General features: G+C 38.2%; 1 protein-coding gene across 1 annotated transcript in view; it reads left to right on the forward strand.

Annotated features, from left to right (window-relative positions):
- The window catches only part of Msp300 (Muscle-specific protein 300 kDa), a 589,230-nt gene that overhangs the window by 275,708 nt on the left and 296,379 nt on the right, over nt 1–17,143 (forward strand). Inside the window, exons 25-27 of the mRNA XM_068229229.1 lie at nt 4,736–4,995; nt 11,283–11,565; nt 16,738–16,991. Of these exons, the coding sequence (XP_068085330.1) occupies nt 4,736–4,995; nt 11,283–11,565; nt 16,738–16,991 (797 nt within the window). The remainder of the gene's footprint in view (nt 1–4,735; nt 4,996–11,282; nt 11,566–16,737; nt 16,992–17,143) is intronic.

The following is a 17,143-nucleotide window of genomic DNA, read 5'->3' on the forward strand; positions in this document are numbered from 1 at the left end:
ACAGGAAGGTCAAGCAGGCCTGTTACATTATGAATCAGACCCAATTTGTCACACTTTTTTTTTTCTTTTTTTCTTTTCTTCTCTCTGGGTAGTGGTTAGTGGTTAGCTGCCACCCTCGGAGGTCCAGGTTCAATTCTCGGCTCTGCCACGAAATTTGAAAAGTGGTACGAGGACTGGAACAGAGTCTAGTCAGCCTTGGGAGGTCAACTGAGTAGAGAAGGTTCAACTCCCACCTCAATCGTTTTCTGTGGTTCCCCACTCCTTCTCCAGGTAAATGTCGGGATGGTACGTAACTTAAAGCCACGGTCGGTTCCTTCCCTCTTCCTTGCATATCCCTTCCAGTCTTCCCATCTCCCATGTGGCCCCTGTTCAGCATAGCAGGTGAGGCGGCCTGGGCGAGGTACTGGTCCTCCTACGAAGTTGTATCCCCAGCCAAATGTCTCACACTCCAGGTCACTGCCCTTGAGGTGGTAGAAGTGGGATCCCTTGCTGAGTCCAGAGGAAAAACAAACTCTGGAGAATAAATGGCTAATGAAATTAAGTAACAAATCTCATTTTGTTCCATATTGAAGACACAATAAGTAAAATTCTTTTAAGAATAAAATTACTGTGTCCATCTATTCAATACAATTATATTTTGTAGTGATTTAATCCTACATGAATTATAAACACTAGTTAGGAACATGTTTCGCCCTAATTTTGGGCATCTTCAGCCTAATGCTAATCTTAAGGTCAAGTCTTAAATGTATTAAACATTGGAACTTAATAATACTAAATACAATGGTCTTATGCTAATTTTTTTTTTTTTTTTACAAAAGTTGATATTTACATAGTTTACAATATATACATTAATTAAAAGCCAGAATTTGTGAACAACGAAGCAACTAAATTATTTTATTTTACAATGACTAGATAACGTCCAAAGTGTAAAATGGATTTCTCCTACTGTATGGATGAAAGTTTATGCAAATGTGTTTATATTGACTAGAGATTGATCACAGCGTGAATTGGAGTTTTACCAACTGTATGGATGAACATTAGGTTGAAGGTTTTACAGTTGGTTCGTTCAAAGGTAAGTATATTGTTACAAAACCGGAACCGTGGTATAAAGCCGATTATGTTGGGTTTGAATATTCCTTTATAAAGAAGCATGGTAATATTTTATAGGTTAAAACATGTATGGTGGAAACATATTGTTGATATCATTCATTAGAGCTCATCTGATAAAAATTTATGGAATATTGAGCCATTCTTGTCGATTAACATTCCCATTGGTGGATTGTTCAACCTCGGGAGGAATTATGAGCTGTCTGTAACTGAATAAGAGAAAAAAGGATTTTAGAATGATGAATGTAGAACCCAATATAATACCGTATTTACGCAAATAATCCCCGCCACCGTATTTACGCGAATAATATCCGCCACCGAATAATCCCACACCCTAAATTTAGAAAGGCTGATTTTGAAAAAAAAGTGCCAACATTGGCGCAAATAAAACCCGCACCCCAATTTCGTGCCTCAAATTTTTTTTAAAAATGTGCGGGTATTATTCGCATAAATACGGTAATTGTAAAATGAAAGTTTTTACCCCATAAAAGTGGACGAACTTACTTGTCCTGTCAGATGTTAGCTGGAACCACTTGTTCCGGTTGTGTCTGAACGACTAACCTTGTTACTTCTAGTGAAGTATTGATGCGGTAACAGAGGTGTGGAGTGTAGAGGGGAAGGGAGAGTGAGTTTCAACTTGTGCGTCTGTGTTGTTGCTAGAGAGGCATTACTCGAATTGGATTGGGAGGGCCCAGCATTAGGCGTGGCAATTGGAGCACATGTGTGCTGTGATTTAAACTAGCTGCCCATCTTAGTCTAATATATAGGGCACTAAAAATTCCTCTTTTACCAAAAAGTTTGGAAATAGAGCTGAAGTACATAAGACAGTTAGCTCAGTTCAATGGCTTTAAAATAAATATAATCAATCAGTCAATTAATAAGATCAAAATTAGGCTCTCTTCCATCTTCCAACCTAGTCCCAGTTAAATCAAAGAAAAACAGCCACGCCACATTTACGTATAACAGCCCAGCTATCCATCAGCTCACTAATGTTTAAAAAAACACAAGGTCAACATATCCTTCAGGACAGTAAATAATAACCAGAACATATTCCTCAACCACAATAGGGTCAATAATAATAACAACATTTACTCAGGATCTGGTGTTTATAGGTTAGGAGCTTTTACACAAGGTATCTGGAACATTACAATGCTTTCAAGCATAACAAGTATTTGGCCGTGAGCCAGCATATGAGTGAAACAGGCCATAAATTCAACTCAATAGAGAAAGATTTGACGATCGTTAGAAGCCTAGGTAAGGGGAAGTTATTGAGCGAGACGGAAAACTTGTACATTTATTTGGAGCAAACTTATAATAAAAATAATCATCTTAACGATGTCATTGACAACAAAAATCTGTTATATGAGGCAACTCCAAGGTTAATCCAGCCCGTAAATCAGAATAAAATCCCCAGTATATTTAAATCACAGCACGCATGCGCTCCAATTGCCACGCCTAATGCTGGGCCCGCCCAATCCAATTCGAGTAACGCCTCTCTAGCAACAACACAGACGCACAAATTGAAACTCACTCCCCCTTCCCTTCTACACTCCACACCTCTGTTACCGCATCAATACTTCACAAGAAGTAACAAGGTTAGTCGTTCAGACACAACCGGAACAAGTGGTTCCAGCTAACATCTGACAGGACAAGTAAGTTCGTCCACTTTTATGGGGTAAAAACTTTCACTTTACAATTATTATATTGGGCTCTATATTCATCATTCTAAATTCCTTTTTTTCACTTATTCAGTTACAGACAGCTCATAATTACTCCCAAGGTTGAACAATGCACCAATGGGAATGTTAATCAACAAGAATGGCACAATAATCCAAAATTTTTTATTAGATGAGCACTAATGAATGATATCAACAATATGTTTCCACCATACATGTTTTAACCTATAAAATATTACCATGCTTCTTTATAAAGGAATATTCAAACCCAACATAATCGGCTTTATACCACGGTTCCAGTTTTGTAACAATATACTTACCTTTGAACGAACCAACTGTAAAACCTTCAACCTAATGTTCATCCATACAGTTGGTAAAACTCCAATTCACGCTGTGATCAATCTCTAGTCAATATAAACACATTTGCATAAACTTCCATCCATACAGTAGGAGAAATCCATTTTACACTTTGGACGTTATCTAGTCATTGTAAAATAAAATAATTTAGTTGCTTCGTTGTTCACAAATTCTGGCTTTTAATTAATGTACATATTGTAAACTATGTAAATATCAACTTTTGTAAAACAAAATTTTTAACATAAGACCATTGTATTTAGTATTAAGTTCTAATGTTTAATAGATTTAAGACTTGACCTTAAGATTAGTATTAGGTTGAAGATGCCCAAAAATGGGGCAAAACATGTTCCTAACTAGTGTTTATAATTCATGTAGGATTTAATCACTACAAAATATAATTGTATTGAATAGGTGGACACAGCAATTTTATTCTTGAAAGAATTTACTTAATGAAATTAATGTATGAGGAATCTACTCCTGAAGTTTTACCATTGATTTTGATACACATCAGAAATGCTTTGATGAACAGGCAGCCTCAATGGCATCAAATAAAAATGCCTACACACAGTAGCTGAGGCCATATACAATATGTATTATTAGAATTGCTCGATCAAATATAAACGGGATTTTTGTTCCTGAACATCAACAGTTGGTAGGATTGGCCCCGCGCTTCTGCTATGCTTAGGCGGAACTGTTAGGAGTGGGGAGAGCATGCTGTTAGATACTTCCCGCCATTTCGTCAGTAACGCTCTTGATGTTGGAGCAATAGATGCACCCCTCCATTGCGTAATGCATAATTTTAAAATTTCTTGCTTGTGAAGGAGTGGTGACAAAAATTTGCCAGAGATTGACTGCACAGTTTGGTGATGAAACATTATCAAGGACATGTGTGTTTTCCTGGCATAAAAAGTTCAAGGAAGGACGAGAACGTGTGGAAAATCAGCAACACAATCGCTGTTCTTGGACCAGCATTACGGACAAAAATATTCGTGCGGTTAAAGACATTATTGACGACAGTCGACAGGCATGAATGATGCACAATCATTGCTGTTTACTACTGCGAGCTGTTGAACAAGACGAGGGTTGCATATTGCCCCAGAAGACAAGACCAACCAATTCGACAGGTCATCCTCCTCCATGACAATGCACGGCCCCACACTGCAGCTCTAACTGTCTCCAAGGACTGGACTACACTTGATCATCCTTCTTACTGCCCGGACTTATTGCCCTGTGATTTCCATTTGTTCGGACCGCTTAAAGAAGCTCTAGGAAGGCAACAATTTGTAGATGACGAGAGTGTGGAAGACTTCTTGCACAACTGGCTGGTGATACGATCCTGTTCTTTTTACGATGAGGGCATCGAAAAACTGCCCGTATGCTGAGACAAATGCATTTCCAAAGCAGGAAACTATGTGGAAAAATTGTAATTGCCTTGTGTTTTCCAATAAATGAATTTAAATAAAGGTAAAATCCTATTTATATTTGATCCCCCCATCGTATTATTCATTCAGTGTTCATTTACTCTTTGCATCTTTCTTCCTTTAAGAACATCATTATTTCTCTTTAACTTATCATTGTATGTGTTGTTATTCCAGGGACACAGAAAGTGTGGTTTAGCTACAAAGAACAGAAGGATGAAATCCTCAGACTACTTGAACAGGCAGAGGAAGAACTACGTAAAGCGACCCCTGCCACACCAGATAATCGTCATCTGGCTGCCGACCTGCAAGCCAAACAAGACCTGAGTGTCTCGCTGCGTGAAGCCACAGAGGACATGCTGAGACGATTACGAGACTTGTGCCAGTCGCTCTGTAATCTCACAGCGCCTGAACGCAAACCACTCCTGCAGAAGGAGGTATGGATAGTAATAACAACTATTAAATTACTCTCTTTGATGCCAAAGTCATTAAACATTTTTCAACATTTGCCTGATCACACTTGTTAGGATGACAAATACTTGAAGCCTTAAAAATGTTCAAGTTTTCTTTACAGAAACAAGCTGTCAGTAAACAGAGCTGTATTTAATTCTGAACAGTCACCAATTATAGGTTTTCTTGAACATTCACGAGAGGGTTTGTTTCATTCACTGCATTGTATTGATGCATATTCTATCCTCCTAGCAAGCAAGTTTCACCAAGTCTTAATTTATATTGAACCTCTCTGTTACTGAATTACCTTATGTTCCACATCATATCATTCTACCAATAGAGCTGTAATGACCACCCTATCAAGGGCTCCATGAGGACAAGAACTAACCTTCCTGCTTCATTGATCTTGATTCCAAATTTCTTTTCACTTGTAAGAATGATTTCGGCAGCAGAAATAAATACAACTTCCTCTTCATTTTTATTTGTAACATTACTCAAAAATGTTCCCTTTGGTGAGTGTTTCACAAGTAAGTTTGTCAAATAACTGCCTCTATGTACATTATACAAAACTCACACACTCCATCTGATTACACTGCAGTTTACTAATTTTAGATTAAGCTTACCTTACACTTCAGACATCCCTGATTCAAACTTCCTCTGTATAGCCTTAGAATTACATATCACCCTCCACTCTAGCTACTTCTCCTGTTCAGTTTTCACATAAACATTTATTTTATTGCATAGTCACATTGTTTAAAATTTGTTTCTGTCATCACAAATTTAACATATATCATTTGATATAAAATGGTGTGCCAGGTTTGAGTTTAGCAGCAGTTGTTTTCTAGATATTGTTCGACATATTACGACTGTTAGCATTTGAATTTTGATTATCATCATCCAGTTTTGTTTACCAAACTTTAGCTACATTATATGTTTCAGAACTTAATAGAGCCTCATCTTTCCAGTTCAGCCTTCACAACTGCAGTTGAGAATTCGGTAGGTCATTAATTTCATTCCTAGGGTGGCTAGGATGTTACAGCTTTTGATGCAGCATGTCATCCATGGTTCTATGTTTGGGAGCGTAGCCAAATCCTACGGTGATCATGTGCTGGTGCACAATTGCCTTGGTGACTTCTACCCCAAATAGCTTCACAGTCTAGTAATTGTATCATTGGATCAAATATTATTTGCATGTTTCTCAGGTGCTTCTAGAAAATTTGTCATCTAAAATGGGTTGTATATAGTTTTGTGCTTTCCATGAACTTCAACAGGTAATTGCAGTTTGGTGCATACTATAATCCATCATAAAAGAAGAAATTGTTCTGAATCATAATATTTTAAATTAGCTGTATCAAATTTTCTTCAGAGAGGTCAAAGCAAAACAGAAAAGTTCTGTAAACCTTGAAGTAGAACTATTCCATGAAGGGAAACATTGTTTCATACTGCTATCATCACTGCTCTTGATAACCTCAACAGACCTGGGTTCACATCAATTCTGGAACTCCTGCTTTTCCCTGTGACTTGTCATATCTGTGCTTATTGAGCTGGAACTAAACAATCAGCCTGTTGTAAATGGTGGAAGTTCAAAGGGAACCTCACTTTGCACTTATCACGGTACAGCTCTTTATACACATAGTTGCTTTATATTAGCTGGTTCCGCACTACAGTTAAAATGTGCACAAGGAAAATGGCTGCCCTACCATCAAACATGGTCTGCATGGGGAAAAATTATAATCTGAACTCTTGTACTTCAAAACCTAGATATAACCTAGATTTAAAGATTTCAGTTTCTTGTCCAAGTCTGCCTATAAAGATTTCTAGTAAGTTCCAGAGACATCAAACAAATCTTATGGGTTTATGTCACATGAAGGAAGAAAGAGAAACTCAACTGACCACAACTACAACTGTTCTAATAATTTTAATCGTAGTTGTGGTTGAAAACTTTGCTCAGAACTGAAATTCAGTTGATTATGGCTGGTTTAACAATGTTAGGATCTCTCCTGAAGACTCAGAGCAAAGTCTTCATGAAATGTAAAGATTCCTAACAGTTCACAGATCCATATTCTGTTACCAAGAGTAGTTTCAAATTCTTAAAACATTAAAATTATTTATTAGATTTCCGTGAGAGTCCAAGATAAGTCTGGAGAAATAAGTTCATAATATTTCTTCCTACATAGCAGTGCTTCTCAAAAAGCGTGCTGTGGATCCCAAGAGTGCTGCAATGACTCCATGCTGAGGATTTTATTTTGTGCCTGGTTAGAAATGACAACATCCACATAGGCCTAATATTTTTAGTACAGTGAGTATCTCTCATCGGTTGGCGAGGAGGCGCGCCCAGCTTATCTGCCTCCTGTTGACTCATCACTCCCCGCTCCACGGCAAAACAACATGGACAGCACTTCGCTCACTTTATCCGTGCACGTCATGGGATAACAATTAAAATTAAGAAAATAACAATTAAGAAAATGAGTAATTAAGAATTAAGAAAATAAGCTCATACCCTATGACAGGAGATGTTGGAAATGTTCTCCTGCATCCACACATTTCTGGCATTGTCTTAGGAAACTCTGATTCACACGCATTAGTTCGTCTTCCGTAATTGAGGTTATTTTAATATTTTTGTAGCCTACCATGCTGAGCTCTTCGAAACCCCAGCTTCTTGTACAAGTTGTCTTAGGGATTTTGTAGGCGTATGTTCTAATCTTTGTGCGATTACATTTACTTTTTCCTTGTTAAGTACACATTTTTTAACACTTCGCTTCTTATCGAGTAAAGAACCAATTCCTCTTTGTTTGTTTTGTGACATCCCCCCTCCCTTCCATTATTCCAAACACAACATTACCAATCAGCAGAGATAACATGGAGAAAAACGCAAATGAAGACATCGCAACAATGCAAGGCGATAAATATTACATACCAGAGCTTAATACTAGAGGGGCAATGTGGTGGAAAGTATTCGCCCCCATGGCACTACAGCCCTTGAAGGACCTTGGCCTACCAAGGGACTGCGGCTCAGCCCGAAAGCCTGCAGATTACAAGGTGTCATGTGGTCAGCTCAACGAATCCTCTCGGCTGTTATTCTTGGCTTTCTAGACCGGGACCGCTATCTCACCGTCAGATAGTTCCTCAATTCTAATCATGTAGGCTGAGTGGACCTCGAACTAGCCCTCAGGTCCAGGTAAAAATCCCTGACCTGACCGGGAATCAAACCCGGGGCCTCTGGGTAAGAGGGAGGCATGCTACCCCTACACTACGGGGCCGGCTGGTGGAAAGTATTCAGGTCCGATAAATCGTCGATCAGAAAAAATGTCTCAAGTTGGACTCCTTTTGTCCTATGTATGCAACTAACCCAACCTTACTACGGCAAAGGAGAGAAAGAGACAAGACTTAAACATACGTTTATTAAAAAGGTTCAAATGGAAGATAAATAAATTCATAACAAGAAAATTAAACTTACAAGTGCTTGCGTGTGATGATTGTCAACATAACACCTCCCTTGCGACCTTCATAAGATAATACAATTTGTTTACAGTACTTCAGTACCAGAGATGGGCTAGGGCTCCCACTCATTCTTTCATCAGGAGAAAAACTCTTCTCATAATATCCCGTTTACCTCGGAGTGAAATATTTCCGATATTAATAACTTATTTCAAGAGAAGGTACAGACCCCAGAGAAAAAGGCTCCTCAATAATGACTTAGAGCAAAGAAGAAAATAAAATAGGGCAAAAAAAATGCGTCACATGTGGATGGGTGGCAAATGAAAGGAAGTATTAAAGGATTCATGCAGAAAAATAAAATGGCTATCTCTGAAAGAGCCCAAAAGAAGGGATAAGGTCGCACAATAGCAAGACATTAATGGGATGTAAGATGAGTCAGCAAAATAAAACATTCTCTTTCATTGTGTAACTAAATACAATCTATTCCACTCAACCGCACGACAAACATACAAAACCGGGCATCTAACAGATCGAAAGTGCCATGTAGAAATGCACCAAAATGCAAAATCACTCAATATGATAGTACAGGGGGAAATACCATAGATAGGCCCTAATTACCAGACTGCATATGTACAAGACCAGAGTACATAACCACCAGAAGGTCTCAAGAAAACAGCTTTGATGATAAATGCCATGTAAGCATTTACAGAGCAGACTTAGAGACCTTAAAACGGGCCAAGCATAAGACATCAAAGAAATCCCCGACAAGATATCCAAAATACCAGGCATGTATAAACGGAGATGTCAGTCACACCAACAATATTGGAATAGACCGTATCATGCCACAACATTGACATGATACATACAAATAAGGTAAGAAACACCCACATAATGTGGCTGGACATTGAAAATAGGCAAACCCAAGCAAAGGGTGAAATAATATGGCAATACCTTCAAAGTATAATGTTCGGCCAAACGGTAACCAAACTTTGACTATTAAAGCAGGGTAAAAAAGGCACAGAAATTAATCAAGATAAAGTGGGCATAGTAACAAACTTACCAAGTTAAGTAAAAAATAAGAAAGGGGTGAATCTTCTGCATAATATAATTTGAATCTATTATAAATATTCCGGTCTAGAAAGCCAAGAATAACGGCCGAGAGGATCGCCGTGCTGACCACACGACACCTCGTAATCTGCAGGCCTTCGGGCTTAGCAGCGGTCGCTTGGTAGGCCAAGGCCCTTCAAGGGCTGTAGAGCCATGGGGTTTGGTTTTTATTATAAATATTATAATACAGTAAGTAGGCCAGCATTGTGATTTTGGACTCCATTTTGCCTTTTTCCGAAGTTCAAAGAAAAAATATCATTAATAGACTTAAAATCAAGGAGGTAGAAAAGTCAAAGGTACGAGAGGGGACACCATTGCCATCTTGTGACAGTATGATAAATTATCAAGTGGGAGATTGCCAGTATAGAAAGAAAGCAAAGATTTTGTAACATTAATTAAACATATGTGAAACTGAAAATTAATACAGACAGAGAAGCAGGAGCGTCTCAGTTTACGAGTTTTCGCATGATCCCTCTATGTGGAGGGCGTACACCTGGAAATTGTGTTACAAATCGCCTAATGACTTCCCTGCAAAACTCTGTTTTCTCAAAATTATTGTACATAAATACCCTTTCTTCTACCGTTTACACATGTGGAGGCTTTATGAGAATTATACCCTGAAGTGACACTTCACAACTCGAGAAAGGTTTGGAGCGACAGGTCAACACGTAAACACGTAATACATATTCTAAGCACGGACCTGAATTGTGAAGTCGCTGCGCTGTGTAATGGGAAGTGATGAGTCAACGGGAGTCAGATAAGCTGGACGCAGCTGCCGTTCAACCAATGAGAGAAACTCACTTACAAAATTGTATCAAACTATTTTAATCCTCCTAGTCAATACTATATATTTTTTATGTCCAATTAAGACAAAACTTCACACATAAATAGACGTATTTCGATCCGGCATTGGGTCATCCTCAGTAAGATATGTATGATGAATTAAAAACATAGGAAACACACAAATGAAATGTTAGTTAAAAAGTTTGTTTTTTAAAGCATGATGAAAGTTAAAATACTGTGAAATGTTGATCATAAAATAGTCTTTTGCTGTAAGTCTTTCTGTTTCAATGTTTTCTTCCTTTGATGTGGTTCAACTGGTATCTGTATACTGTTGGCTTAGTTGTCGTGTTCCGACATGGCCTGATATATATAAGCATTACTGAAGTTGAACCGTCTGATTTTAGTGTTACGAGGTCCGCTTGTATCACTCATGTTCTCTGACTATGGAGTCCAGCTCTCTGTCAAGTCAGAGAACACCAGGTAGCTTCCACTTTTATCTGTCAGTTGAGACATTAAACATACTCATAATTTAAATATTGTTGGCGATATATGCATTCTACCCAAACACTAAAAACATCTTAAAATTTTTCTTTCCATGTTCCCATTGCCGAGGAACATAAGTCTACGTTAAAATAAATACAAGCATCAGAGTAAACCCAACTTATGTGAGAGCACTGCAGGATTGGCAGGAAAAGAGAGCTGTGGGTCAAAAGTTTGAGAACCACTACTATTATTTCAAAAAGCAGCCTTACTTCTCCTGGGATATTTAAGATCTTGCTCATTACACAGATTCCTGCCACTAATAGCACCTAAATCCCCCTTAGATGACATATTGAGGAAATTTATGTATGCAGATTCAATTGCACTATGAAGCTGAATTAATAGACCTCTCCAAATGTGGTGTAGTGTCTTCTGAAGGTTTACGATATTTGTTTCCGATGAACAGGTGACGGAGATCGAGAGGCGGCTGCACGTAACTCTGGAGACTGTCCAAGACCGTGTGGTGTATCTACAACAGTTCAAGGCTCAGTGGACAAGGTTCCAGGCTCGACTTGGAGAACTTAAGGAGTGGACTCAGCAGGGTGCTCCTGCCCTAATGGAACAACTACAGGCTCAAGAACTTACTCCTGAAGAACGTCTTAAGAGAGCACAAGTGCTCCAGGCTCAGATCAGTGACAAGGTGGCTGTACTGGATGTGCTGAGTGCAGAAGCTGCTGAGCTGTTGCAAGGTGAGTTACACACTACTTGTCTAACTAGTCACTAATAGAGCTGGCCTTCTGACCCCAACTTGGCAGTTTCGATCCTGGGTCAGTCTGGTGGTATTTGAAGATGCTCAAATACGTCAGTCTCAACTAAGAAACAATGTTAGGTTTTGATCCACCCAATCAATACACATCACTTTACAAGTGAACTATTTAATTAAAAACATATTTAAAATATTAGGGACATGTTTTGTCTCTATTTGAGACTTCATCAGCCATAAATCATGTGGTAGATTACAAAACTCAAAATTCAGAAATTGAAAGAAATGGAAGAACCCAAATGCCTTTTTAAGGACTAATGGAGATATGCACAAGATATAAATATATATACATTATTTACAAAAAATTGACCTAACTTCTTGCAAAATCTTTTGTCTTCAATGTTAAAGAAAAGGGAAAATAACTTGAAACTTACAAGCCTGCCATAACGTCTCGTGCGGAACCAATGTCCATTATTACTGACCGTATTTAAAACTTTTCAAAACATATTTAACTGTTGAGAAAACAATAGGAGAACAAACATACACATATTTAATGAGATAGTATTACACATCTCGCAAATGATCTTTCAGCAAAGTTAAATTTGAACAACCTTAATTGAAAAAATGTTGCAAGCATTGTTGGAACCTGGTAGCTTCAGTGTGTTGACTGGAGAAATCAAAATTCTGGCATCGGAAAAGGATTGGTACTAAATCCAAATCAGAACATTTAAAAGCATTAACTTGTAGAATTTTCTTTCAAATTTAGCTATTCTGGTAGAAGAAATCTGAAGCCTTATGAGACCGCCTGTTGTATGGCAAAGACCAGCGCTGCATGACCACCATATTTGTGGCTTAAATTGTAAGAATAATCCATTTTGAAAAAGACAAGATCGTAAATGACACTCTTTATAGCTGGTTTAGACTGAGCCTTGCTCTGACTTGCTTCTTGCTACACTACTGTGTGTGTCGGTAGATTTATTGTCACGTAAAAGAACTCCTGTGGTACTAAATGTTGGCATCTCAGCATCTCAGTTATTCCACTGAAGCTCATCTTGTAGGATTCTAGCAAGATATAGCAGATATCTTGGATTCAGGAGATCAAATGGACTGTATTATGGTTAACCTGTCCAAAGCATTTGATAGGGTGGATCATGGGAGACTACTGGCAAAAATGTGTGCAACTGGACTAGACAAAAGAGTGACTGAATGGGTGGCTATATTTCTAGAAAATAGAACTCAGAGAATTAGAGTAGGTGAAGCTTTATCTGACCTTGTAATAATTAAGAGGGAAATTCTTCAAGGCAGTATTATTGGACCTTTATGTTTTCTTATATATATATCAATGATATGAGTAAAGAAGTGGAATCAGAGATAAGACTTTTTGCAGATGATATTATTCTGTATAGAGTAATAAATAAGTTACAAGATTGTGAGCAACTGCAAAATGACCTCAATAATGTTGTGAAATGGACAGCAGGCAATAAATGGTATGATGATAAACGGGGTTAAAAGTCAGGTTGTGAGTTTCACAAACAGGAAAAGTCCTCTCAGTTTTAATTACTGCATTGATGGAGTGAAAGTTCCTTATGCGAATCATTGTAAGTACCTAGGTTTTAATATAAGGAAACATCTCCCTTTGGGTAATCACATAAATGGGATTGTAAATAAAGGGTACAGATCTCTGCACATGGTTATGAGAGTGTTTAGAGGTTGTAGTAAGGATGTAAAGGAGAAGGCATATAAGTCGCTGGTAAACCCCAACAACTAGAGTATGATTCCAGTGTATGGGACCCACACCAGGAATACTTGATTCAAGAACTGGAAAAAATCCAAATAAAAGCAGCTTGATTTGTTCTGAACGATTTCTGACAAAAGAGTAGCGTTACAAAAATGTTGCAAAGTTTGGGCTAGGAAGACTTGGAAGAAAGGCAGTGCCATGGCTGGGGTAAAGAACTTTGTATTAACATTTTGTAATTATTCCTTGGAATATTTTTTTATAATGTTTAAAAAATTGCAAACATCTAAGCCAAGTCAAGTACAGCTGTCTCGACAATCTGTTTGCACTAACACAGTTCAGCATCTCCAGGGAGCTGAGTTTCCTTGACAGTGCAAAGAGAGCTACCCCAGCAAAATTTAAGGTCGCTTGGGTAACGCATACACTTAAAGCTTCCTTGTCCTGGGTGGAGTGCGGAGCTCTAGGCACTCTCCGACAGCAGGTTACGGCAACAGACCAGCTAGCTTATTTAAGGTCATGTTAGTTTTAATACTTGACACTCGAAGTCTTCAATGCCACATGCTAGAGACTGCAAGAAAAATATCAATATCTTAACAGTATATCCACTTGCACATCGTCTTGCTAAAAAAAAAATAGGGCCGTATATGAAATCAATTGTAATATAGAAGAATATATTTTAGCCTTGGGTTTACCGAGCTCGATAGCTGCGGTCGCTTAAGTGCGGCCAGTATCCAGTATTCAGGAGATAGTAGGTTCGAACCCCACTGTTGGCAGCCCTGAAAATGGTTTTCCGTGGTTTCCCATTTTCACACCATGCTGGGGCTGTACCTTAATTAAGGCCACGGCCACTTCCTTCCAACTCCTAGGCCTTTCCTATTCCATCGTCGCCATAAGACCTGTGTCAGTGCGACGTAAAGCAACTAACAAAAAAAAAAGTCTTGGGTTTCGGCATGTATACAGTTTTTTAGAGCATTTCATTGATGGCATGTATAGAGTGTGTTCCAATAGGTGCAGAAAAATATTTAGGTTGCCCAGCATGAACACAGATTTAAGCGCAAAGTAAAAGAATTTTGTATTTAGTTGTCTGTGATGGTGGTATATAGTGAATTTTTGTAGTGTTCCTCTTGGATTATAGGTGAAGGTTTCACAAGTTCTGTGGCATTCTTCAGGAATATAACATGTGTTATACGCCGTGACAAATATTTTCCCTCTTTTTTCGTTGATACACGTACACTCAGCATGCGAGTGAAACTATAAAACTTCAGCGACGGTAAAATACCAGTTAAATTTTGCTGATTATTTTAGACTAGGCTTTTTAAGTAAAAAACAAATAGTTAATCCCAGTGCATTTTTGTGAAAACCATGACTGTACTATCAGGAAGCGTCACCGGATGAAACTGTAAGCATATTGTTTGAAAATATGCTATAGATTAAGTTATGATGGTGTTGTCACTGTTGTGGATATCAGTTTGGAAGTATGTGCAAGTGTGTGGTTGAAAATATTCTTGAAAGATCTTTCTCAGGTAAAATTTTTCACAAAAAAACTCAGCCTTATAAAATTGTAATGTTGACTTTAGAGAGTGTAGTAGAGCTCCGATTGTTTATATTTTTAAAAACTTTTTTGCAACTGGGGTAATGAATATGTTCACCGCACGCCACTGGAGAAAGGATACGAGCTACTCAACTAAGTGGTATGTGATATGGATGTTGATTCCCATAGGGAACCTGAAATATTTGTCCCGAATGAGTAAATTTATAATACCGGTATAAATGGTCCGTTATTGGATATTATAAATTTTCCAGCTAACTCATTCCTGGTTGCCAGCATTTTGCCCCAGTATGCTAAGTTGGGCTCATCAGTTGTGTAAATAGCCCACCCACCAAGACGCATGGCTAGTGCATACCGTGGAGGCCACTATGTAGGCTACTTGGAGCCACCGGCAGTGCCAATGCGTCTTGGTGGGTGTGCTATTTACCAACTGATGAGCCCAACTTAGCACACTGGGACGAAACGCTGGCAGCTAGAAATGAGTTAGCTGGAAAATTTATAATGTCCAATAACGGACCATTTATATTGGTATTAAAACTGGTATGTTCCGAGCTCTCAGTGGAGAGATGGCGTGGAATGACATTACTAAACAAATAAGTTTGAGTGGTGTCTTTAAAAGAAGGAAAGATCACAACATGAAGATAAAGTTGGAATTCAAGAGGACAAATTGGGAGAAATATTAATTTATAGGGAGGGAAGTTAGGGATTGGAATAACTTACCATGGGTGATGTTCAATAAATTTCCAATTTCTTTGAAATTGTTTAAGAAAAGGCTAGTAAAACAACAGATAGGGAATTTGCAACCTGGGTGACTGCCCCAAATGCAGATCAGTAGAGATTGAGTGATAAAGTCTCCAAAAACCATAAACAGCTGTAAAACTTTTCTGTGGCAAAATGATGGCAGAAATGTTAGTGAAAAACATATTAGCATCTAAAAATATTTTGTTAATATCCTGAAATCTCCTGAAAGTATCAAGTGGACTGATGTTAGGAATAGGAACTCATAAAATGAGAGCTTGAAATTGAAATAAATGTCGGCCTGCCTACAAAGACTTTTTTAACCTACTAAAGAATAACAGCAGATTGCTAGATAAAGTTAAATCAGTTTCAAAATATCAAAGTATTATGAAGTAATAGGATTTAAGATTTAAATATGTGTTAATGGTGATGGAAAATGGCATTTAATAAAAATTATGAAGGCTTGAGTTATTTAAAAATATGTCTATGAAAAATCTTCCTTTTTTATTAAAGAAAGTTATAACCCTGTATAACACAAACCTGATTTTATAGGCAAGCTAAAGAACTGTCCTAAATGGTTGAAGGAAAAAAATGTCAGTAACAGAATATGAATTAAATTTGAGAATAATTGTATCAATTGTGCAAAATAATTGTTTTATTCTTTTAAGATTTTCATTTTGCATTTATGAGGTATCTGTAGACAGAATTACAGATATGAGGTCTTCATTTGTAAGTGGCAAAATTTTCTGTTCAGCATTCCAAAGACTACAAACTTGAATTTATTAGGATCACTGGCCTCATGATCAATGCTTCAGGGACTATTCCTAGGCTACTTGTGCACTTTTTGAAATGTTTTCATCTTCTCCACTCAGTTGTGACAGCTACATCGTACGGCTTGATAGCCATCTCCAGAAACCTTAACAGCCACCTTGAAGTTAATGTTTTAATTTAGCTTTTGTGAAATAATATCCGTTGTTTATGGAACTCTTTGTCATGTGGCCGCCTGCAAATGTTGTAGGAAGTTATCTAATAATAAGTGGAATGTACATTCCTCTTGGTTGCCAGTGATATACTGTAGTTTTCATCCATATTCAGTTTTTGTGAAGCATTGTTTTATCATTCTTCTTGCTCCCCAGCTGATGCGGAGAACGTCGAAGCAACTCAACTGCGTTCCGAGGTGCTCGCTCTACGAGATGCAGTGGGAATGTTGCAGCATGCAGTGGGTGTGCAGATGGGCTCCGTGGAGCGTGATCTCGTCAGCTGGCAGGAGTATCGCCATGGACTGCAGGAAGTGCGACCGTGGGTAGAACAGGCCGAAGTGAAGGTGTCTATGGGTATGCCTAAGCCCATCACATTCATGGAGGCTCAGAATCTACAGCAGCAGGCAAAGGTAAGTACACTTCAGACTTGCACTTTCTGTTGATTTTGCATTATCCAACTAATGAAGGAGAACATATAGTAAAGTAAAGTCATCTCCATGCAGGCCATGAAGGCCCTTGGATGGGTGGAAGGTAAAGGCTTCCACTATTCGTAACCTTAGCA

Source organism: Anabrus simplex, chromosome 9 (genome assembly GCF_040414725.1).
Source record: "Anabrus simplex isolate iqAnaSimp1 chromosome 9, ASM4041472v1, whole genome shotgun sequence".
NCBI classification, from domain to species: Eukaryota; Metazoa; Arthropoda; class Insecta; order Orthoptera; family Tettigoniidae; genus Anabrus; species Anabrus simplex.